The 25,092-nt window shown below is 44.2% G+C and overlaps 1 protein-coding gene across 3 annotated transcripts in view; it reads left to right on the plus strand.

The window, feature by feature from the left end:
* Window positions 1-25,092, plus strand: part of eif4enif1 (eukaryotic translation initiation factor 4E nuclear import factor 1) — a 74,720-nt gene that overhangs the window by 41,008 nt on the left and 8,620 nt on the right. Inside the window, exons 9-15 of one of the 3 annotated variants that reach the window (XM_072498867.1) lie at window positions 1,986-2,174; window positions 2,837-3,072; window positions 4,355-4,529; window positions 5,750-5,835; window positions 6,603-6,751; window positions 11,778-11,868; window positions 18,083-18,209. In XM_072498867.1, coding sequence (XP_072354968.1) covers window positions 1,986-2,174; window positions 2,837-3,072; window positions 4,355-4,529; window positions 5,750-5,835; window positions 6,603-6,751; window positions 11,778-11,868; window positions 18,083-18,209 — 1,053 coding nt within the window. The remainder of the gene's footprint in view (window positions 1-1,985; window positions 2,175-2,836; window positions 3,073-4,354; window positions 4,530-5,749; window positions 5,836-6,602; window positions 6,752-11,777; window positions 11,869-18,082; window positions 18,210-25,092) is intronic. The other 2 variants (XM_072498874.1, XM_072498882.1) reach the window with 2 other exon arrangements.

Here is a 25,092-nt window from a genome sequence, read left to right on the forward strand (position 1 = left end):
CACTTAATCTGTCCTGCCTACTCCCTTTTATACCCTTCACGTTTTTTTCTCTTTTCTCTTCCCCCCCCCCCCCCCCCCCCCCCCCCCCCCCCTGTTTTTAAAAAGAATACAAAATTTCGAGCACCCAATTATTTTTTTCTAATTAGGGAGCAATTTAGCGTGGCCAATCCACCTACCCTGCACAACCTTGGGTTGTGGGGGCGAAACCCATGCAAACACTGGGAGAATGTGCAAACTCCACATGGACAATGACCCAGAGCCGGGATCGAACTTGGGTCCTCGGTGCCTTGAGGCAGCATTGCTAACACTGTGCCACCGTGCTGCCCCTTGTTCTGGCCCTGTTGCTGCTAATGCTTCTGCTTCCATTTTCAGTAAAGCTCAGCTGTAAACAAAATTCTAAAAGTTGAGCTTTAAAGTAACGATTGGAATTGAAGGATGGTGATTTAATTGTGACCTGTAATATAACATCTGAGTGTTATTGCCATTCAAGTTTTGGCCACTCTTTTTAGTGAATGTGAATAGTTGATGCACTCGCCCTGCCAAACGTGCAAGTTCTTTTGTTGGTCTGCATGCAATAGGTTCCCTCCCTAACAGCACTGTGGGCATACCTACACCTCTGGGACTGCAGCGGTTCAAGAAGGCAGTTTATCACCTTCTGAAGGGCAACTAGGAATGGGCAATAAATACTGGCCTAGCCACATCCCGGAAATAAATTAAAAATAATAGGGAGTTGAAACTCCGACAGAAGGTTTTTATCTCCAGGTGGAGTCCAGGGCTCGTGACTTATTCCGATGTAGTCATGCCATTACAGAATCGTTATGGTGCAGAAAGAGGCCGTTTGGCCCATCTTGTCTGCACCAGCTCTGCAAACGAGCATTGATTTATATCATTCTTCTGCCCCCCCCTGCTCATTTTTCCCTTATCCCCTGCTCACTGTTTCGATTCAAACAATCATCTAATGCCCTCGAATGCCTCGATTGAACCAGCCTCCACTATAATTCAAGGCAGTACATTCCAGACCCAAACCACCCGTGTGGAAAGGTTCCAGGATAGCCACTCCAAACCTTCACGCAGCCTGAAAAATATTCATTGACCATTGTTCTCTGCTTCCTACTATCCAGCCAATTTTTTGCTATTGACCCTTTTATTCCATGAGCTATAGCTTTTTTTCACATGTTTCATGAATGCTGCATTAATGAAGATACCTCATTGTTGAGCTGATATATTTGCCAGAACGATAAGATCACATTGCATTATTTGAACAGGTTCATGGAGTCCATCTACTGTTTTGGTCAACATCACTTCCTTACTGACCGGCCCAGCTTTCATGGTCAACAGCACTTCCTTGCTGACCGGCCCAGCTTTCATTTTGGACACAATTCAGTGCTATATTTGTCTAATGACTGTACTTATTTCAGTAGGTGACGAAAAGTAATGAAAGGCATTGCATGTTCTTTTGTCACAAAATAAATGTGGAAAGCTTGAGGCCCAAAATATTTTTGGACTTTATTGTAATTTCACGATTGAACAAGGAAAATAACTGACATGTAGCTCCTTTTATAGATAGTGATGGAATTAAATGTTACTATAAATAGCATGATGTTGATGCATTTCTAGGCATAGGAGTGAATGACATGCTTATTGATTAACAGTTAAGTATGAAAATGTTGCATTGCTTGTCTCTACACACTGCCAGCATGCAGCCAAGAAAAGGATGCCTGATATGATTGGTTACCTCTAAATTGTTATTGCTAGATACTTAGCTGCCATCTAAGATGAGACATGGCTGCAACAAGTGGCTGCTTCCGTGCCCCCCCCCCCCCCCCCCCCCCTCCCCATGCTATACATTTTTTAGCATTCTTGTCAAAGCTGGGACAATGTTGATGTAAAACTATCAAGAATATGCCAATTCCTGATTAGCTACCTGTCCAACTCGGTTGTTCATGTGCTGTATGTTTGCTAAGCATTATTTTTGCTTTGGACAGGTCTTGAACAGAGGATCCCAACACCTGTTTCACAGCTCGGTAACTACTTTGCTCCCATTCAATCGAGAGAAGATAATAAGGATGTTAATAAAAAGGTTGATATTCTAGAGATACTGCGAAAAGCAAATGTGGATGTGAAACCACTGCTGTCCAATCTCACTGCCAACAAGGAGAAACTAAAGGAGAGTTGTATGTGTCTATTTTTGTACTTTTCTCAGCTGAGCGTCGTTGAAGTGCAATCTCAAACTTGCCCAGTGGCTCGTCAGAAGCTTTGAATGAGTTGCCAACCATATGTTTCTAACTGATCTCATTTTGGGCTGACTTATGTTTCTTTGCAAGATGGCATCAGTACTCTTTAGTTGTGTTGAGATTTTTGGTGCATTTGTCAAGGCAACAAATTGTCCAGGCAGCTTCAGTGATCATGTAAACATGCTGAATCTGTTTTTTTTTTTTTTTTTTTTTTTTTTTTTTTTTTTTTTTTTTTTTTTTGCAGCTAGTAATTGAAGCCTGTTATGGCATCTGGGAGTATTGTTGTGTTCAGTGAATCATGGACAAAATTCCAAGCTTCCAGTTATAATTGATAGAACAAGGGGTAACAAAGCAAATGTCCACCCAAAGTTGGTTGTGACTCAGTCAAAAGCTTTTGTATCCAAGAAATTGAGCATGGCCTGAAGTTTAGTTGTCCTTTGCGAACGTGGCAGCCTGTATTGATGTAAAATGTGAATTTGTATGCTGACTGAAGACAAAATTGCATGTTTCCATCGCAGCATGAATGGAGTGCCCACTTTTTAACTCTGACAATTACTGCAAGTGTCAATGGGGATGTGTAATTGTCTTCATCTGCTTTACAGCACAGACTGGAGTGGTGCTATCTGTGGAGGAAGTGGAAGCGGGGCTGAAAGGCCTCAAAGTGGAACCAGAAAGGAAACTTGCCACCCCATTCATGGTGGAACATCTGGAACAAACTTTGACTGCAGCGTCAGGCCCCAAACTAATACAACAGAGAGATACGGACATGACTGCTTTCAATAAACTGGTTAACACTATGAAGGCAAGTGGGACTCTGCCATCACAACCAAAGCCCCCTGTAAGTAGAAGGTTGACCGTAGATTCAAGTCTCTGACTTGATCTTGTTTTTATGTAGTGGCTTGACTATTTCATATGTAGTGATGGGCATAATAGGCAATGTCATAACAAAAATTGAGCAGAACTTTGAGATTTGAGTTGTGACTATGAAGCCCCAACACTGGGCTATCACTCGTAGTAAAGCAAGGGATAATGTGTGACCATTTTGTAGCATTTGATTATACATCTATTATGCCTTGTATTTTCTGAATGTTATTTGCATACCCAAGTTATGAAAGCCTTCTGAATATTACAACCAGCTCCATGTGAGTGAAGGGCAAAATAATAGACCTTTTTAAAAGGTTTCCAGTGTATATTTAGCTTGGATGATGTATATTTATCTATTGAAGCTAGTTTTGAAGTGTTTTTTTTTAAAAATGTCCGCATAGTTCTAAGCTTTTGGAATAGCTGCTCTGTAGCATTTTACCTAATGAAAATAGATGATCTTTCTGTCATTCTGTTGGGAAATTGTTAAATATGTTCGATTGTTTTCTAATTTGCAATGATAATTTGCAATTAATTTATTTACTAACTCATTTTCCCTAACTCCAAGGTACGTTGTTGACTCAACTGCCAACTATACTGACAATTAATTTTTCATATGTTGCATTGGAAATGAGATTGACAATTGGATCCAATAGTAGTAAATTTATCGGTGCAAAAATTGACCCGTAATTGCTGGTGGGGTTATTTGACAATAGTGCCTCTTTCAGCTTGGTCTCTACTGAATACTGCCTGGTACTAAAATGCAATCTACTTGAGTTAGCCAAAGCTTTTGATTTTCTTTGTTGAACTGTCACAAATAGGAATTGTTGATGATGAAATTTCCTACTTTTGGAAAATGCTAGCTGCTGAATTCCAAATATAATGGGCTTCACTGAAGTAGGTACTGTTGTTCAATGTACAGAATTGTTCCTTACAGAGCAATAATTGTGCTCAATTTGAGCTATTTGTATCTCAACTTTGGTTTTAACTGTGGCAGTCAGAAAGCTGAATTTGTCCGAGACACTTCGGGTGTAGTTACACCATTGCACAAGTCCAGATAAGCTCAAAATATACGTTTATTGGCCCTTTTTGTGGCTGCAAAGAAGCATGGGGAATTTTGGAATGTGATTTTCCTCTTTGATCTCTTGGATCTGGAAGTCTTGTTTCTCCAATTGGTTGCAAAGGTCTGTGGCCCATTCTTTAGTTAAAAGATTCTACGTAGTGTATCTGCTTGGACCAAATTTTGCATTTTTGTATAGGAGATTCTACCACTCCATGTAATGGGACCTCCATCGCCAGATATTCTAGGTGACCTGCTTGGCAGTCAGAATCATCATACGTCTGCTTTACTAAATCAGCGAGTCCATGCCTCTCCAATATCAACATTCCAGCAGCCATCCCCATCAGAGTTCTTCAGAGTCAAGTCACCAATTGGTAAGTCCTAAAATCTCCAACATCAAATTGCACATGACAGTAATGTCGTCTACTATGTGCCTTTTAACTGCCACCAGTTTTACAGTACTAGTTTATCTTGATATATTTAAGGAGCATATTTGTACTGCACTTGTGGCTGTCAGACTGTATTTGAGATATATAAGCCATTTTGAGGCTTATGGAGACAACATTTTAAATGCTTCAGTATACAGGGTTAATGATCCATTCATTTGAACTCTAGTCTTTGACCTTCGCAAAAATAATAATTCCTACCTGGTCTGTAATCCCTCACTTCTGTTCACTAGTAAAACTAATCAATTTAAAGGATATGGTGTGTTCATGTCACTGGATTAGTAATCAAAGTCCGTACTAGTGCTGTAGGAACATTAATTCCTGTCCCACCATGGCAACTGGTGGAAATTTAATTCAAACCATCTGAAATATAAAGCCGGTCTCAGTAATGGTGAGCATATTACTGTTGTGCAAACGCATCTGGTTCATTGATATCCTCGTTAGGGTAGAGAAGGAAATCTGCCATCCTTGCCTTGTCTGGACTGCATGTCACAACTGCCCTCTGAAATGGTCCAGCACGCCACTTGGCAATGAAGGACTGGCCTTGCCTGTGACACCCACATCGCATGAGGAAAACAAAAAATCTCTTCTTTTTTTTTGTGCATTAGGTGGTGTGACTGGGTTACGGGGATAGAGTGGAGGCATGGGCTTAAGTAGGGTTCTTTTTCCAAGGGCTGGTGCAGACTCGATGGGCTGAATGGCCTCCTTCTGCATTGTAAATTCTATGACTTCTTAGGGAGTGTAATTGCTATTACATGAGCTGCATGAGGAGATACAATCTGAAATGAGTGAATTAAATTTTCCAAGTAGTCGCAAAGCAAGTCGAAATTTAAAATTTCATGGAACAAGCTAATTAATGTTGAGGTTCACAAAAGTTGCCGATAGGATATAGGATAAAGTTTTGCAAGTAGTTTACTAATGGTAATAGAAAATGTCTAAAAATGATGGCTGAAAGAAGTGAGATGGAAGAGCTGGAGGGTGTTGTCTTGCTTTTTCCAAGGGAATGGAGTGCTTAAACCGACATTTGAGCCCTTAGTTGCAGCATAAATGCTACTTGTAGTAAATGACAGTGTGACAGGAAATAGTTTGTTTGCAACTATAACAGTCATTGGTACCAGATACTGTCCTTCCAATTTTACTCTTTGTAGGTTATGCTCCAAATGCACCCCACATTCGTGATCACTTCCAAGGATTGCCATTGCCCAAAAATGTATCTCCTATCCCAGCTCCACAGGTATGAAAAACCTTAATTACAATTGTTTTGAGAAGCTGACTTTTTATTTCCCCAGGAAGATGACTAATGATTGTCAAATGTTATTTTAATATAAATCTCAACGTCCAACCGATTAGTGCTTTAACTCATTGTGGCTTAACAGCCAATTGTCTATCCTGATGAATGTTGCTCAGTTTGTACCTTCACTTTTGATTTTTCCATCTTTTGAGGCTGTTTTGGCTCAACATGATCTATTCCTCATGGCTTCAGATTAATTAGAGCATGCAAACCAGTCAGGAGTTGACTCTTGCTGTGTATTGCTCACCTATATGGTGACTTTCCCCTTCGAAAGAGACAAACTTTGATGTGCAACAAACTCTCTCTCCAGGCAGAACTGCCAATAAGGTGCTCAAACACAAGTAACTCGTGCAAAAATTGTTTCTGTAATGAATCATTTCCTCCAAACCTGTTGCCTCCTGTATGAATAAATGATTAACCAATCGAACAAATGACTGCTTGCTGTGAATGGGAACAGTGGAAAAGGCCCCATAGTAAACCTTTTCCACACATGGTGACTAGATTATCTTGCGTTAACATACCACAATTTGGTCCATTTGCAGTAATGAACTGTATGTAACTTGTATGAATCCACACCTCATTCCAATCCAATTATACAGTGCAACATTGCATTTCCAACTCTTCGATTTTGGTCTTTGCTACTAAATGCTGTAGTCTTCCTTGTAGTTTCTTTAATTTAAAACTGAACTCGGTTCTTTGATATATTCTAGGCTGTTACTCCATCCCAACTGAATATGCGACAAGGGGCCATGGAAGGCCTTCCCTTTGCACAAGATTTGCATATGCCAGGTGGGGATGTTTACCAACCTGGATATGGAAAGATGCACCATGATCCCAGCAGAGATGGCTATCGGGTCAGGTATGGAAAAGTGCACAGTTGCCGTACATAAAATCAATAACACTGTAAACGTTTGTACATACGTAGGACTTGGGATCAGTAGTAGGCCATTCAGCCCTTTGAACCTGCTCTGTTATTCGAAGGGGCGGTACGGTAGCACAGTGGTTTGCACTGTGCTTCATGGCACCAGGAACCTGGGTTCGATTCCCAGCTTGGATCACTGTGCGGAGTCTCCACGTTCTCCCTGTGTCTGCGTGGGTTTCCTCCGGGTGCTCCGGCTTCCTCCCACAAGTCCTGAAAGACGTGCTGTTTAGTGATTTGGACATTCTGAATTCTCCCTCTGTACCCAACCCGGTAACCGTTGACTCCTTTGTCGCTCAAATCTGTCCAGTTCTGTCTTGAATAAACTTGGGATACATTTTTGTTGCAGTCATTACTGTGGATTGTAAATAGCTGAGGCTCCAACCTTGCAGGACTTTATTAGTTATGCCAATAGCCTGCCAACCTTTATTTCCTGTTTATCCCTACACCTGCCTGTCGACCAAACCACCATTCATTCCAGTATATTAACTCCCAACTCTTAAGGGGGTAGTGTCAGCGGTTTACGGAGCTATTTTGGAAGAGGAGAAGGCACCACTGGAAGGGATCAAAGCAAAGTGGGAGGAAGAGCTGCGAGAAGATATGGAGGAGGGGTTCTGGCGTGAGGTGCTCTGGAGAGTGAATGCCTCCACCTCGTGCGCGAGGTTGGGGCTGATACAGCTGAAGGTGGTATATAGAGCACACCTCAAGGGCGAGGATGAGCCGATTCTTTGAAGGAGTAGAAGATGTGTGTGAATGTTGCGTGGGGGGGGGCTCGCTAATCACTCTCATATGTTTTAGGCCTGTCCAAAGCTAGAGGATTACTGGAAGGTTTTTAGGGTAATTTCTAAAGTGGTGCACATGAAACTGGACCCGGGCCCCCGGGAGGCCATATTTGGGGTGTTGGACCAGCCAGGGTTGGAAACTGGTGCGGAGGCAGATGTTGTAGCCTTCGCCTCGTTGATCGCCCAGAGTCGGATCCTGATGGGCTGGAAAGCAACCTCTCCACCCTGTGCTTTGGAGTGGCGGGGGGAGTTGTTGGAATTCTTGACTCTTGAGAAGGAAGGATGGAGGGGTTCTACAATTCATGGGCATTATTCATTATGCACTTTCAAAAACTGGATAACATTGAACATTAGGTTCAATTAGAACATTAGGAAGAGAGAGGAGGGCTGGGAGGAGGGGGGGCGGTGTGTGTTGATGGTGACTATGGGTGATTCCTGATTCCTTTTTGTCATTTGTTTATGTGAACACGTGGCCTAATGTTTGGGAGGGAGAATGGGATTGTTGTTATTGATATGGGGGTTGACATATTTGTTACTGATTATTGTTTGTTAGTGGGTGTAAATTTGGGAGAAAATGTGAAAAAGGAGGAGAATAAAAAATATTTATTAAAAAAAACTCCCAGCTCCCATCAGCCCGTAGATTGTGTATTAACCTTGCATGCGGGGGAAAAAAAGCATTAAAAGTATTAGCAGACTACTCGGCCCTTCAAGCCTGCTCTGCCATTCAATAAGATCATAGCTGATTTAACTGTAACCACCTGCTTCTCTCTCTCTCTTCCACCCCCACAAGAGAAACATCCCCAACAACATTCACCATGTCAAGACCCTTCAAGATAAATGTTTCAATCAAGCCGCCTCTTAACTCTCGCTAAACTCCAGTGGATACAGGTTGAGCCTGTCCAACCTTTTTCCCATTCCTATTATTAGTCTAGTAAACCTTTTCTGAACTGCCTCCTGCATTTACATGCTTAAATGAAGAGACCAATACTGTACACCGTATTTCTAACCAATTCTCTGTACAACTGAAGCATTATGCCTACTTTTCAATTCTCATAATAAATAACATTCTAACTGTCCAAATAACTGCTGTATCTGCATAAATCCTGTTTTGATTTGTGCACCAGGACACAGGTCATTCTGAATCTATGCTCCATTCTCGCAATTTTAGATCATCTGTCTGTTCTTCCAAAATGGACAGATCTATATTTCCCCACATTATACTCCATTTGCCAGATCCTTGCCCACTGAGGTATTCACAAATGTTCCTTTTTTTAATTACATTTTACAGAGTTCCCAATTAAATAATAATAAGGGTTTGGTGGGAGGATGGGATTATTTTTTTCCAATTTAGTGTGCCCAATCCGCCTAACCTACACATCTTTGGGTTGTGGGGGTGAAACCCATGCAGACACTGGGAGAATGTGCAAACTGCACACTGACAGTGACCCAGGGCCGGGATTCGAACCCGGGTCCTCGGTGCGTAGGCTGCAGTGTTAACCAGTCTGCCACATGTCTCCCAAACAAGTTCCTTGATATGATTTTGAAGTCTCCAAATGGTTGGTGTCTCACTTATTTAAATGATTAATGGTAACTTGTTCAACAATGGTTTTTCTCGGGCAACCAAAATTGTTTTACACTGACTTGATCAGAATTGCATTGCTTGACTTTTCAAATGTTCCTCTCCAAAGGAAATTTAATGAACAGTTGAAAGGGAAAAGTCTGCAAGGGCTAATGGAGACATGTGATTAGTTGGGTAGTTCTTTTAAAGAACAGCCTCTTGGGCAAGATGTGTCCAATATCCTCTGTTCAAGTGGTTCCATTTAGTTCTGTTTCTGAGGTATATGTCAACTTCAACTCGGTTAGCAGCATCCTTGATTTTAGGTAGGTTTTTCCGTTCCAAGTCTCACTAGACGCAAGTACAAACATTTATGGTGACTCTTCATGCATTACCAAGTGCTACACTGATTACTGATTAACACCTTAGTCAAAAGAGGCACCTCCCGCAAAAGTCATATCTGTCCTTGGGTGGACTGTACCAGTATTTTGAAGAGTTGGGGAGTGGGGTGTGTTTGTTAATTAGCTTCCAAATTTCCTGTATTAATTTTTTTTTTAAACAAACATTTTATTAAAGCATTTATGGCTTTATAACAAAAAATACAAATATAGATGTAAACATAGTTCAGTGCATAACCCCCCCCCCCCCCCCACCAACAACTATACCCTGTCAACTTGGCCTATACACACTCCCAAGTCCCTCCATCTCTTCTTGTCTTCTTGCTGTACCTGCCTAAACTAAACTCTCTCTCCCTTACCACCCCCCCCCCCCCCCTTTATTGTATCTGCTAACCCAGTATAGTTTTCCCCGAAGAAGTCGATAAACTGCTGCCACCTCCAAACGAATCCTGACACTGATCCCCTTGGGGCGAGCTTTATTTTCTCAAGCTTGAGAAACTCAACCATGTCGCTAAACTATACCCCTGATTTCAGGGGCTCAGAGTCCCTCCACGCCAATAAGATCTCTCTCCAGGCTACCAAGGAGGCAACTGCCAAAACGTCAGCCTCTCTGCCCCCTGGACTCCCGGGTCATCCGACGCTCCAAAGATTGCCACCTCCTGGACTCTGTGCCACCCTCGTTTTTAGCACCGTGGATATGACATCTGCAAATCCCTGCCAGAATCCCCTAAGCTTCGGACGTGCCCAAACCATGTGGACATGATTTGCGGGCTCTCCTGCACACCTCTGCCCAAAAAAACCTGCTCATCTGGGCCACTGTCATGTGTGCCCAGTAAACCACCTTGAATTGTATCAGGCTGAGCTTGGCACATGATGAGAACGTGTTGACTCTGCTCAAAGCATCCTCGCCTCTGACTCCTTTCCCAACTCCTCCTCCCTTTTATGCTTTAACTCCCCTAACTGGATTCCCTCCCACTCCATAAGTTCTTATAGATTTCCAATTCGCTCCCCACCCTGTTCGAGAAACTAGCTTGTCCTGTATCCCCTGTGGCGGTAGATGCGGGAAGGTCGAAACCTGCCTTTGCACAAAATTCCTCACCTTCAGATAACAAACCCCATTCCCTCCCAGCAGTTCAAATTCCTTCTCCAGTTCCTCCAAACAGGAAAGCTCCCATCAGTAAACAGATCTCCCAGCCTCTCAATACCTGCTCTCTGCCAGCTCTGTAATCTCCCTGCGACAAATCGGTGATTACCACAAATTGGAGCCCACACCGATGCTCCCTCCACACTCTTATGCTTCTGCCACTGCTCCAGACTCTGAGCCGCCACGACTACTGGGCTTGTACAGTCCCGTGTCGGTGAGAACGGCGGAGGTGCTCCTAAACTTGTGCCCATACATGCTGCCTCTACCTGCTCCCACATCGTCCCCTCCCCCACTACCCACTTCCTGATCATGGCTGTATTTGCCACCTAGTAATCGTTCCTGAAGTTCGGTAGGGCCAAACTCTTCTCTTCCCCCCCCCCCCCCCCCCCACCCCACTCCAGCAGTATTTTCCTTACTCGTGGGGTTTTACGCCTCCCACATGAACCCGCTTAAAAAAGGCCTTTGGTATTAAAAATAGGGAGACACTGAAACACAAACAAAATCTCGGGAGAACCGTCATCTTTATGGTCTGTACCCTCTCCGCCAGTGAGGATGGGAGCATGTTCCACCTCTGAAAATCCTCCTTCATTTGTTCAACTAACCGGGCCAGATTTAATTTTTGCAACTGCTCCCATCCCCATGACACCTGGATTCCCAAGTATCGAAAACTCCCTTCCACCATTTTAAACGGCAACTCTTCAAGTCTCCCCTCCTGCCCTCTCGCCTAGATCTCACAAACCTCACTTTTTCCCATATTCAATTCATACCCTAAGATCTGCATAATCTCTCCCATTCCCCCTCCTAGCGAGTCAGAAATATACAGGAGCAGGTCGTCCCCATATGACGAGACACTGTGCCCCCCCCCCGGCCTCTCCACATTGTTCTGGGTCCTTCTCCCGCTCCAGCAGTTCAATGAGAATTTCCTGCATTAATAGTGACCACACTTCTTCAGGTACTTGATTATGGAAGGCAACCCAAGTATTGCTTGCCTCCACTTGCATTTTTGGTGGCTTAATTGTACCTAGACTATAATTTGGGCACAGATCAGTGTTGGGTCATTCTCTAATGTCATTTATCCTGGTTCTAGGCAGCAACGAATTAGCCGATCACCTGGGCCGATTAATCAACACCGACTTAATGCAGCATCACCGTCACAAGCCTCCTCATTTACAAATATGGTAAGAATTTATACCACACCTTGGATGCCCTTCTGAAAGGAATTAGATTAGTTTCCAATAATTGGATCTGAAGTGAAAGGCTATAGACACAAGATTACACCTAGAAATCAACCACAGAAGAAACTTAAAGCATAGAATCTCTGTAATGAATGGTGGAAGACACCAGTGGAATGCCATAGCTCCAGGAGAATCAGGGGGCAGAGGTGAGTGCACTGAGGAGAAGGTTCTTGGGAAACTGCAAGGTCTGAAGGTGGATAAATCACCTGGACTGGATGGACTACACCCCAGGGTTCCAAAAGAGATAGCTCAGGCGATTGTGGAGGCATTGGTGGTGATCTTTCAGAAATAACTGGAGGCAGGAAGGGTCCCAGAGGACGGAAAAGTGGCTCATGTAATACCGCTGTTTAAGAAGGGAGGGAGACGGGAAATTATAGGCCAGTTAGTCTGACTTTTGTCATTGGTAAGAGTCCATTATTAAAGTTGAGATCGTGGAGTACTTGGAAGTGCATGATAAAATAGGACCGAGTCAGCACGGCTTCGTCAAAGTGAGGTCATGTCTGACTAAGAGTTTTTCTGGACAAAGGAGAACCAGTGGACGTGATTTATTTAGATTTCCAGAAGGCCTTTGACAAGGTGCTGCATAGGAGACTGTAAAATAAGTTGAGAGCCCATGGTGTTAAGGGTAAAACCCTGGCATGGATCGAGGATTGGCTGAGTGGCAGAAGGCAGAGTGGGGATAAAGGGGTCTTTTTCAGGATGGTAGCCGGTGACTAGTGGTGTGCCTTGGTCGGTACTGGGACCACAACTTTTCACAATATTGTCAGGTGGATGTACCTTTAAGAAATGGGTGTTTATCAAATAGCTGCAGTGATGTCAGTGTGTGGGTGGAGCTGGGTTCTGGTCGGCTTTTCACTTTCGTTTTGTGCTGCAAGCTGGTTTTGGCTCTGTTTAGTTTTGCTTTCAGTTGGAGAGCTGTATGTGAACCAAGCAGATGTGTGTATTGATCTTTCTCTCTACAAGCTAAAGAATGTCTTCAGCTCATTGGTTTCAAAGTAATACCTGTTTCTGGAGAGAATTTAAACCTGGTGTCTTTGTTAAAAAGTGTTTTGGGCTTATGGATGTTGTTGGGAAAGTTACTAAGGGTTACCTATGGAATATTGTCTTTAGGAAAGTATCAGTGTTTGTAGTTGATGAGATATTTACTGTGTTTATAAAGTGTTAACTGAATTCATAGAACAAACATTGTTTTGTTTTTAAAAATACCTTGGATCTCTGCATCGCACCTGTAAATTGGGCCCTTGTGCTCCCCATAACCAAAATCTAGTAAAAGTTGTGGTCAGGTGAATTCCATGATATACTTCAGAGTTTTCTAAACCCTGATCCATAACTATATACATTAATGATCTGGAAGAAAGAACTGAAGGCACTTTTGCCAAGTTTGCAGATGATACAAAGGTCTAGAGGGACATGTCGTATTGAGGAAGCAGGCAGGCTGCAGAAGGACTTGGACAGGCTAGGAGAGTGGGCAAAGAAGTGGCAGATGGAATGCAATGAGGAGAAGTGTGAGGTTATGCACTTTGGAAGGAGAAATGGAGGCATAGACTATTTTCTAAATGGGAAGATGCTGAGGAAATCAGAAGCATAAAGGGACTAGGGAGTCCTTGTTCACGATTCTGTAGGTTAAGGTGCAGGTTCAGTTGGCAGTTAAGAAGGCCAATGCAATGTTAGCATTCATGTCGAGAGGGTTAGAATACATGAGCAAGGATGTACTTCAAGGCTCTAACTTAAAGTTGCTGTTTGGTTTAGAAGAAGGTGAATTTTCAATCGGCTTTAAACAAAGGTTCTACTTGTAGCTACTTGCAGCTGGAGTTTGTTAATTAGTTAATTGGATTAGGCCAGTTTTCAGAGGCTAGAGTCACCATATAAAGGTGAGCCAGCTACAGTGCAGACTTTGCACTGAGTGCTGAATTTGGGTGCATTTGAGTGCTATAGTGAGTTTGGTGACTGAGTGAGTTGGGTGAGGAGGGAGTTTGGTGCCCTTGGGTGGAGGGAGTAAGGTGCTCCTTTCATTTCATTTCCTACATTTCCTCAAAGAGCGTGAAGGGAGCCAGGAGTTCAGCTGAACTGGGAGCAGAGTCTGAGGGCGGAGTTCCAGTTGGTCCACAGGGCAGCTATATTCTGTAAGGCAAGAGGGGATGGAGGCTAGGCCAGTTGTTGCATGCTCCTCTTGTAGGATGTGGGTAGTGAGGGATACCACTGGTGTCCCCGCTGACTATACCTGCGGGAATTGCACCCAACTGCAGCTCCTCCGAGACCGTGTTAGGGAACTGGAGCTGGATGAACTTCGGATTATCCGGGAGGCAGAGGGGGTAATAGAGAAGAGTTACAGGAAGGGAGCCACACCCAAGGTACAGGACAAGAATAGCTGGGTTACAGTCAGGGGAAAGAAAACAAACAGGCAGACCGTTCAGGGATCCCTAGTGGCTGTTCCCCTTCAAAACAAGTATACCCTTTTGGATGCTGTTGGGGGGATGACCTACCGGGGGAAGGCCCTAGCGGCCAGGTTTCTGGCATTGAGTCTGGCTCTGTGGCTCAGAGGGAAAGGGGGAGAGTGGAAAAGCAATAGTGATAGGAGACTCTATGGTTAGGGGAATAGATAGGAGATTCTGTGGTTGCGAGCGAGACTCTTGGAAGGTACGTTGCCTCTTGGGTGCCAGGGCCAGGGATGTCTCTGATAGAGTCTACATGATTCTTGAGGGGGAGGGGGAGCAACCAGAAGTCGTGGTACACATGGGCACCAACGATGTAGCTAAGAAAAGGGATGAGGATCTAAAGTGATTTTGGAGAGTTAGGTTGGAAGCTAAAGAGCAGGACAAGCAGAGTATTGATCTCAGGATTACTACTGGTGCCACGTGCAAGTGAGGCAAGGAACAGAGAGCGAGAGAACACGTGGCTACAGGACTGGTGCAGGAGGGAAGGCTTCAGATATGTCGATCATTGGGATATCTTCTGGGGAAGGTGGGACCCGTACATGAAGGACTGATTGCACCTAAACTGGAGGGGTACCAATATCCTGGGTGGGAGGTTTGCTTGAGCTCTTCGGGAGGGTTTAAACTAGTTTGGCAGGAGGATGGGAGCCAGAGCTATAGATCAGAGGATAGGGTAGCTGTTGAACAGGCAGAAATAGTATGCAGCAAGTCTGAGGAAGGATAGACAATTGATGGGGCAAAGTTGCACTCAGTGGAATGTGTTATAAGTGTCTGTTTCAATGTAAGGAGTGTCAGGAATAAGGGAGATGAACTTTGAGCATGGATCAGTACTTGGAACTATGATGCTGTGGCCATTACGGAGACATGGATTTCACAGGGGCAGGAATGGTTGTTAGATGTTCTATGAAGAATAGGGAGGGAGGTAAAAGAGGAGGGGGAGTGGCACTGTTAATTAGGGAGTGCACCACAGCTGCAAAAAAGGAGGTAGTTGAGGAGGGTTTGTCTCCTGAGTCAGTATGGGTGGAGGTCAGAAACAACAAGGGAGCAGTCACTTTATTGAGAGAGTTCTATAGATCCCCCCCCCCCCCCCCATAGCAGCAGAGAGATAGAGGAACAGATTGGCCGTCAGATCTTGGGAAAAGTGCAGAAGTAACAGAGTTGTTGTCATGGGTGACTTCAACTTCCCTAATATTGACTGGAACCTCCTTGGTGCAAATGTTTTGGATGCAGCAGATTTTGTCAGGTGTGTACAGGAAGGATTCCTGACTCAGTATGTAGATAGGCCGACTAGGGGGGAGGCCATATTGGACTTGGTGCTCGGCAATGAACCAGGCCAGGTGTCAGATGTCTCGGTGGGAGAGCATTTCGGTGACAGTGACCACAACTCCTTGACCTTTACCATAGTCATGGAGAGGGATAGGAACACAGTATGGGAAGGTATTTAATTGGGGGAGGAAAAATTATACTGCTATTAGACAGGAGCTGAGGAGCATAAAGTGGGAACAATTGTTCTTCGGGAAATGCACAATAGTCATGTGGGGGTTGTTTAAGGAGCACTTGCTGCGAGTGCTAAATTGTTTTGTCCCATGAGACGAGGAAGAAATGGTAAGGTGAAGGAGCCTTGGATGACAAGAGAAGTGAAGCTTCTAGTCAAGAGGAAGAAGGAAGCTTACGCAAGGTTGAGGAAGCAAGGATCTGACTCTGCTCTAGAGGGTTACAAGGTAGCCCGGAAGGAACTCAAAAATGGACTGAGGAGAGCTAGACAGGGGCATGAAAAAGCCCTGGCGGGAAGGACTAGGGAAAACCCCAAGGCATTCTACACTTTTATGTGAGAAATAACAGGATGATCAGAGTGCGAGTAGTGGATGTGGTGTATATGGATTTCAGTAAGGCATTTGATAAGGTTCCCCATGGTAGGCTCATTCAGAAAGTTAGGGGGCATGGGATACAGGGAGATTTGGCTGTCTGGATACAGAATTGGCTGGCCGAAAGAAGACAGCGAGTGGTAGTGGATGGAAAGTATTCGGCCTGGAGTTTGTGACCAGTGGTATCACGCAAGGATCTGTTCTGGGACCTCTGTTCTTTGTGGTTTTTATAAATGACTTGGATGAGGAAGTGAAAGGGTGGGTTAGTAAGTTTGCCGATGACACGAAGGTTGGGGGAGTTGTAGATAGTGTTGAGGGTTGTTGCAGGTTACAGCAGGGCATTGACAGGATGCAGAGCTGGGCTGAGAAGTGGCATATAGAGTTCAACCTTGATAAATGTGAAGTGATTCATTTTGGAAGGTCGAATTTGAATGATGAATACAGGGTTAAAGGCAGGATTCTTGGAAGTGTGGAGGAACAGAGGGATCTTGGGGTCCACATACATCCCTCAAAGTTGCCACCCAGGTTGATAGGGTTGTTAAGGTGGCGTATGTTGGCTTTCATTAACCGGGGATTGGCTTAAGAGCCGCGAGGTTTTGCTGCAGTTTTATAAAACCCTAGTTAGACCACACTTGGAATATTGTGTCCAGTTCTGGTCGTCTCATTATAGGAAGAATGTGGATGCTTTGGAGAGGGTATGGAGGAGATTTACCAGGATGCTGCCTGGAGTGGAGGGCATGTCTTATGAAGAAAGGTTGAGGGAGCTAGGACTTTTCTCACTGGAGCGAAGAAGGCAGAGAGGTGACTTGATAGAGGTGTACAAGGTGATGAGAGGCATGGATAGAGTGGATAGCCAGAGACTTTTCCCCAGGGTGGAAATGGCCGTCACGAGGAGACATAATTTTAAGATGATTGGAGGAAGGTATTGGGGAGATGTCAGAAGTCAGTTCTTTACACAGAGTGGTGGGTGTGTGGAATGCACTGCCAGCAGAGGTGGTGGAGTCAGTCATTAGGAACATTTAAGCTACTCTTAGACAGGCACATGGACAGCAGTAAATTGAAGGGGTGTAGGTTAGGTTGATCTTAGATTAGGATATTCTATGTTCTATGCTCTGATCAGGTTCCATTTGGAGTATTGTGAGCAGTTTTGGGCCTTGTAACTGGATGTGCTGGCCTTGGAAAGGGTCCGGAGAAGGTTCACAAGAATGATCCCTAGAATGAAGAACTTGTCGTATGAGGAACGGTTGAGGACTCTAGGTCTGTACTCGTTGGAGTTTAGAAGGATGAGGGGGGAATCTTATTGAAATTTACAGGATACTGCGAGGCCTGGATAGAGTGGACGTGGAGAGGATGTTTCTACTTGTAGGAGAAACTAGAACCAGAGGACACCATCTCAGACTGAAGGGACAATCCTTTAAAGCAGAGTTGAGAGGGAATTTCTTCAGCCAGAGGGTGGTGAATTTGTGGAACTCTTTGCCGCAGAAGGCTGTGGAGGCCAAATCGGAGTGTCTTTAGGACAGAGATAGATAGGTTCTTGATTAATAAAGGGATCAGGGGTTATGGGGAGAAGGCAGGAGAATGGGGATGAGAAAAATATCAGCAATGATTGAATGGCAGAGCAGACTTGATGGGCCGAGTGGCCCAATTCTGCTCCTATGCCTTGTGGTCTTCTAAATGCCACACAAATATGTTGGGAAGAGAAATCACATGTAATACAGGACGATGGGATTGAATTACTCCTAGAAGATGATTGCAACACTAACTGTGCCAAATTGTCTGTGGGTGTAATTCAATCCCTCAACGTTTTATTCATTATTTTATTTCTCTTTTTCTCCCCCCCCCCCCCCTTTTCCAATTAAGCTTTCTCCATCATTCACCCCTACCTCAGTAATCCGGAAGATGTTTGAAAGCAAAGACAAGGGCAAGGATGGGAAGGAGAATCATCCTGCGAAAGACTGTGCTGAGGATGGACACATTCTGATAGAAGGTATTCTATGGCACCAATGCATTCATTTATTTCCAGTGAATATGTCCATTGCCACCAGGGAGCAGACAGGCAAGTGTGCAGGCTCTAGCTGATCGTTTGTTCAAAGTATCCTATCTTTGTAAGTCACTGTGCTTGTACCCCACACTTAGCCCATCTCAGTCAAATTAATTGAGACCAGGTACCATTATCTTTTTTTTAAATTGTGAGTACCCAGTTCATTTGTTCCAATTAAGGGGCAATTTAGCATGTTTCTTGCACATCTTTTGTTGTGGGGGCGAAACCCACGCAAACACGGGGCGAATGTGCAAACTCCACACAGACAGTCACCCAGAGCCGGGATCGCACCTGGGACCTCGGCGCCGTGAGACTGCAGTGCTAACCACTGCCACCCTGCTGCCCATAGATACCATTTTCACGTGGCCATTTCATTGCTGCTTTTACTAATTTCAGTGATCCAACTTCAAAAATATACAATCAGATTGCTTCACTAACTCCTTCCAATCATGCTCCAGCACACCTTTTTGGGTAATGATGCTACATGTTCTCAAAGTGGACTGTGCTTCATGATACTGGACTAAATTCAGAGGCCCAGCTTTGCGACTAGTTCCAATCCCACCGCAATAGCTGGAGTCGAGTTTAAATTAGACTACATTTGAAATAAAATGCAAATCCTAGTGAATGTGGTTGTTTGGGGAGAAAATCTGCCATCCTTACCTAGTCCGGCTTGCATTAAATTCCATTGATCGGTGAGGCAGAGGTTTATGAAAATAGCTCGTGATTTGCAATAAAGATAATTTTCAGTGTGGAAGAAGGATTCGAGGAGAGGGATAAATCCACCCTTGTTTTTTTGTCTTTTATAAATTTAGAGTACCCAATTATTTTTTTGCAAGTAAAGGGCAATTTAGCGAGGCCAATCCACCTAACTTGCACATCTTTTTGGTTGTGGGGGGGTGAAACACACGCAGACACTGGGGAGAATGTACAACTCCACACAGACAGTGACCCGGGGCAGTAATCGAACCAGAGTCCTCAGCTCTGTAGGCAGAAGTGCTAACCACTGTGCCACCCTAAAATCAACCGTTGTTAACCAAGGAAGTGTAGGATAGTTTTAAACTGAAAGGAAAAAACATATAATGTGGCAAAAAATAGTAGTGGTAAACCAGTGGATTGGGAAAGTTTTAAAAACCAACAAAAGATGATCAAAAAAAGAGGGAGAAGATGAGGGCAAGTATAAAGGTAAACAAGCTGGTGGCGCAGTGGTTCGCACTGCTGCCTTGCGCGGCCGAGGTCCCAGGTTTGATCCTGGCTCTGGGTCACTATCCGTGTGGAGTTCCACATCTCCCCGTATTTGTGTGGGTTTTGCCCCCACAACCCAAAGATGTGATGGATAGGTGGATTGACCATGCTAAATTGCCCCTTAATTGGGAAAAATGAATTGGGTGCTCTAAATTTATTTTTTAAAAGGGTAAACAAGCAATTAATATAAAAGCAGACAGTAAGAGCATCTTTAAATATACAAAAAGGAAGAGTGGCTGAAGTGAACACAGGCCCCTTAAAGAATGATATTGGGGAAATGGCAGAGGCGTGAAACAAATACTTTGCGTCACAGTGGAGGACACTAATAACATTCCAAAAACACCAAATCAGGGGTGGCATGCGGGACGCGGGGAAAAAGGGTGGGGTGGGAGGAAATAATACAATAACTATCACTAGAGGAAAAGTACTAGGGAAACTAATGGGGCTAAAGGCTGATTAGTCCCCTGGACAATGATGGGTTGCATCCATGATGTTAAAGGAAGTAACTATGTAGTCAATGCAGTGGCAGTGATCTGCCAAGAATCCTTGAATTCTAGAAAAGTCTCGGGATTGGATAACTGTCAGTGTAACACGCTTATTCAAAATCGGAGCAAGACAAAAATGGGGAACTATAGACCAGTTGGCTTAACATCTGTCATTGGGAAAATGTTAGAAAGGATGTAATAACAGAGCATTTCAAAATATATAATCAAGCAGAGTTAGCATGGCTTCATTAAAGGGAAATCATGCCTGACAAATTAATTCGAATTGTTTGAGTGGTAAAGAAGGGACCAGTAGATGTAATGCTTGGATTTCTAAGCATTTGATAAGGCACCACACAAGGCTACTTAAGATAAGAGTCTGTGGTGTTGGGGGTAGTATGGATAGAGGATTAGAAAGAGTTGGGATAAAAGGGACATTTTCGGGATGGAAACCTGTAACTAGTAGCGTGCCACAGGGATCTGTGCTGGCGCTGCAATTATTTATAATAAATCTACTAATGGCTTGTATGAGGGAAGTGAATGTACTATTGCCAAGTTTGAAGATGATGAAAAAATAGGTGAGAAGGCAAGTAGTAATGAGGATTACAAAGTCTACAGAGAGACATTGACAGGTGGGAAAGTCCAGGACCAGCAAGGCATAATCTGTGTGGAGTCACCCATTTAAAACCAATGAGGAATTTCTTCTCCCAGATGGTAGTGGAATTATTTAACGTAGAGGCTGGGTCGTTGGCCATGTTCAAGGCTGAGACTGATTTTTAATCAGTAAGGGAATCGAGGGTTATGGGGGTACGGCAGGAAAGTTGAGTTGAAGATTATCTCCTCAGATCAGTCGTCATGCTCTCATTGAATGTGGGTCCGTAAGACATGGGAGCAGACTCAATGGGCTGAATGTGCTACTTCTACTCCCATGTCTTACGGACCCACAGCAATGTGGTTGACTCTTGGACTAGCAAATAACTGGCCTTGCCAGCAAAAGCCATATCCCATCAAAGAATAAAATTTGATTTGACTTTGACTGTCCTCCAAAGGCCTAGCAAGCCACTATTCAAGAGCAATTGGGATTGAGCAAGAAATGCTGTCCTTGCCAGCAATCTTCATGTCCCAGAACAAAGACTCTGCAGCAAAATGAATGTTGTCTTTTATATGTAATGCTGCAACTTTATACCCGAGCATTTAACCATTCTAAATCTTGACATCAAGCTGCCATCTAGTTGTCTTGGATGGCTACGAAGTAACAAACTTGCTAAAGTCAATTTGGATTCTCTCCAATTACGTAGAGGAACCCCAGTACATGTATAAAGTTGAAGACCCTTTTCTAATTTCCTTGGGATTATTGATTTATGCAACAATCTGCAAAATGTTGCTGTTAAGGAAATGTGTGGTCAGCTAGATTTATTTAGGACCATGAGGGCAATACATGAGCCTGCTCCTCCACCAATATGTTATTGGCTGGCCTTTTGCCTTCACTTCACTTTGCTTGCTTGCAATATCCCTGGATTCACAGACCCAAAATTAAATTGGATTGGATTTGTTTATTGTCACGTGTACCGAGGTACAGTGAAAAGTATTTTTCTGCGAGCAGCTCAACATAAGTACATGAGAAGAAAAGGGAATAAAAGAAAATACATAATAGGGCAACACACGGTATACAATGTAACTACATAAGCACCGGCATTGGATGAAGCATACAGGGTGTAGTGTTAATGAGGTCAGTCCATAAGAGGGTCATTTAGGAGTCTGGTGACGGTGGGGAAGAAGCTGTTTTTGAGTCTGTTCGTGCGTGTTCTCAGACTTCTGTATCTCCTGCCCGATGGAAGAAGTTGGAAGAGTGAGTAAGCCGGGTGGGAGGGATCTTTGATTATGCTGCCCACTTTCCCCAGGCAGCGGGAGGTGTAGATGGAGTCAATGGATGGGAGGCAGGTTTGTGTGATGGACTGGGCGGTGTTCACGACTCTCGAGTTTCTTGCAGTCCTGGGCCGAGCAGTTGCCATACAGGCTGTGATGCAGCCTGATAGGATGCTTTCTATGGTGCATCTGTAAAAGTTGGTACGAGTTAATGTGGACATGCCAAATTTCCTTAGTTTCCTGAGGATGTATAGGTGCTGTTGTGCTTATCTTGCCTGTCTTGATCTGTACTCTTAGGAATAGACGTCTCCAACCCTGTGTTAGATTGCTATGTATCCGTACTGAGTGAAGACGTTTCTTCTCTTTATCCTGAGACTTTGCCTTCATTTTTTTTTTTAGAAAATATTTTATTGAGGCATTGATCATTTTAACATTCTAAACAACAGAGCGGTGCAGCACACTCAACCCCACAATAACATACCCAACCTCCGGCTGAGCCTGGCACACAACGAGGATGCATTGACTCTCCTCGGGGCCTTCTCCCATAGCCCGACTTCCAACTCCCCTCAACTCGTCCTCCACTTGCTTTTCACTTCTCCAATATGGACCCCTTCCCACTCCATCAGTTCCTTATATATTTCTGAGACCCCCCTCCCCAACCCCTGTTTTAGACATCACCGTATCCTGTAGTTCCCTTAAAGGGAGGTGAGGGAAGCTTGGAACTTGCCTCCGGACAAAATTCCGTACCTGCTGGTACTGGAATCCATTCCCACCCGGTAACTCAAACTCCTCCTACATCTCCTCCGGGCTCGGGAAACCCACCTCAATGAAAAGATCCCCAAATCTCAATACCTGCGCGCTGCCACCTCCGAACACCCTGTCCAGCCCCCCCCCCCCCCCCCCCCCCCGAGCACACCTGTGAGTATCACCGATCGGTGACCATACCGACGCTCCCTTCAGTCTCGTGTGTTGCTCCCATTGCCCCCACACTCAGGGCTGCCACTATGACTTGTGGAGTAACGAGCTGGTGAGAATGGCAGTGGTGCCATTAAGAGCCTTCAGACTCATGCCCTTGCAAGGTGCCGCCTCCACTCGCTCCCACACCTACCACTCCCCTACTACCCATTTCCGAATCATCGAAATATTGGCTGTCCTGTAATAGTTAATAAAGTTCGGAAGGGCCAAGCCCCCTCACCAAGCCCCCGCTCAAGAAGGACCACCTTCACCCTCTGGGATTTCCTGGCCCATATAAAACCCGAGATTGCCGCATTCATCTTCCTAAAAAATGCCTTGGGGATGAAGATTGGGAGACACTGAAACATGAACAGCAATCTCGGGAGGACTGTCATCTTCACAGTCTGCACCCTCCCTGCCAATGACTGTGGGAGTATGTCCCACCTACGGGAGTCCCCTTTCATTTGCTCAATCACCCTGCCCAAATTTAGTTTATGAAGCTGACCCCAGTCCCTTGCCACTTGAATTCCCAGGTACCTAAAACTCCTTCCCACCACTTTGAACGGCATCTCCCTCAGTCTCCTCTACTGCCCCCTTGCCTGGATCGCAGAAACCTCACTCTTGCCCATATTCAGTTTATAACCTGAGAACCGGCCAAATTCCTCCAGTAATCCCATAATTCCTGCAATTTTCCCCACAATGGATCTGTTTGTAAAGAGAAGTAAATCATCTGCATAGAGCGAGACCCAATGTTCCATTTTCCCCCCCCCCCCACCCCCACTATCCCTGCCAAATGTTCGATGCCCTCAGCGCCATTGCCAGAGACTCTATGGCCAGGGCAAACAGTAGTGAGGAGAGTGGACACCCCTGCCTTGTCCCCCTGTCCAGATTAAAATACTCTGATCGAACCGGGTTGGTCCTTACACTGAGAATGTTCTACATTCCTCCAGAGAAGGGAAACAATATCTGTCGAGCCCCTTTGGAATCTGATGCTTCAATGAGATCTTCCCTTGTTCTTCTAAACTGCAGAGAATATGGGTCATTTTATTCGGCCACTCTTTGTAGGCCAACGCATCCTCAATCAAGTGAGCCTTCACACTACTCCAGCTGTGGTTTCACCAAAGTGCATACAATTGAAGCTAAATTTGTTTATTCTTGGACTCCAATTCCCTTTCAATAAAGGACAGCTTCCTATCACCTTCCTGTCTGTTTGTTGCACCTATGTTCCTTGTGTGAGTACACCCAAATCTCTGAATCTAAAGTCTTGCATCAACTTTTTATTATTTTCAAATTAATAACCTTGTACTTCACAGTATCAAAGGCAATAGCTATAAATAGTTGTGGCTCCAACACTTATCCTCAAGAGTTTTCCTGTCCATGGATGCTTAAGGGAGCTGAGTTTACTTTGCTACTTGCTAAAAATATTAAATAGATTATTAATATTTTGGTCACTCCATGAAAACTGTCTCCGAAACATCATGGGCACAGGATACCATTCAGCACATCCGTTCATGCTGTTTGTTGTTCTTGGCCCTTCGCCCCTACAAATTGTAACCATTTGCATCCACTTCTACTATCCCCATCGGTAGCACGTTACAGGTCATTACTGCTCACTGTATGACAGTTCATTCTTAAATCTGTGTCCTTGAGTCCATCAGTTAATTGGAACAGGTCTTCATTATCTCCAAGGAGAACAACCCCAACCTCTCCAAAGAAACACTAGTTAATTTCCCCCCCCCCCCCCTCGATAAGCAAGTTTCTATAAATCCCTTCACCTTTCCAAGGACCCTTGCATCCATCCTAAAGTGTGGGAGGACCAGAACAGCATGCATACTCAACCAGAGCTTTATTAAGATTTAGGATAATTTGCCTGCTTTTAAAATGCCTCCATTTATGAAACTTCTCCAACCCCCAAGATCCTATACACTTTTACCCTTCTCGATATGTCCTGCTGCCTTGCAAGATCTGTGCCTGCATTTCCAACTCCCTCTGTTCTGGCCACTCTTTAGAACTGTGCTATTAAATATATATTGCTGCCTCCTAATCTTCTTGCCAAAATGCATCACCTTTCAATTTTAGTGTTAAATTCCATCTGCCTATTCTGCTAGCTGATCCATGTTCTATTGCATTCTATTTGTATCATCCTCTACTTTGGTATCGCTTGAAAATACTATAATTTTGCTGCATATTGCTAATATTGACCATTAGAACACCACTGTCCATCACCCTCTTATCCTGGAATAAACAATTTACCACTAGTTGCTGTTTTCGACTCATTTTTTAAA

Source organism: Scyliorhinus torazame, chromosome 1, assembly GCF_047496885.1.
Source record: "Scyliorhinus torazame isolate Kashiwa2021f chromosome 1, sScyTor2.1, whole genome shotgun sequence".
NCBI lineage: Eukaryota > Metazoa > Chordata > Chondrichthyes > Carcharhiniformes > Scyliorhinidae > Scyliorhinus > Scyliorhinus torazame.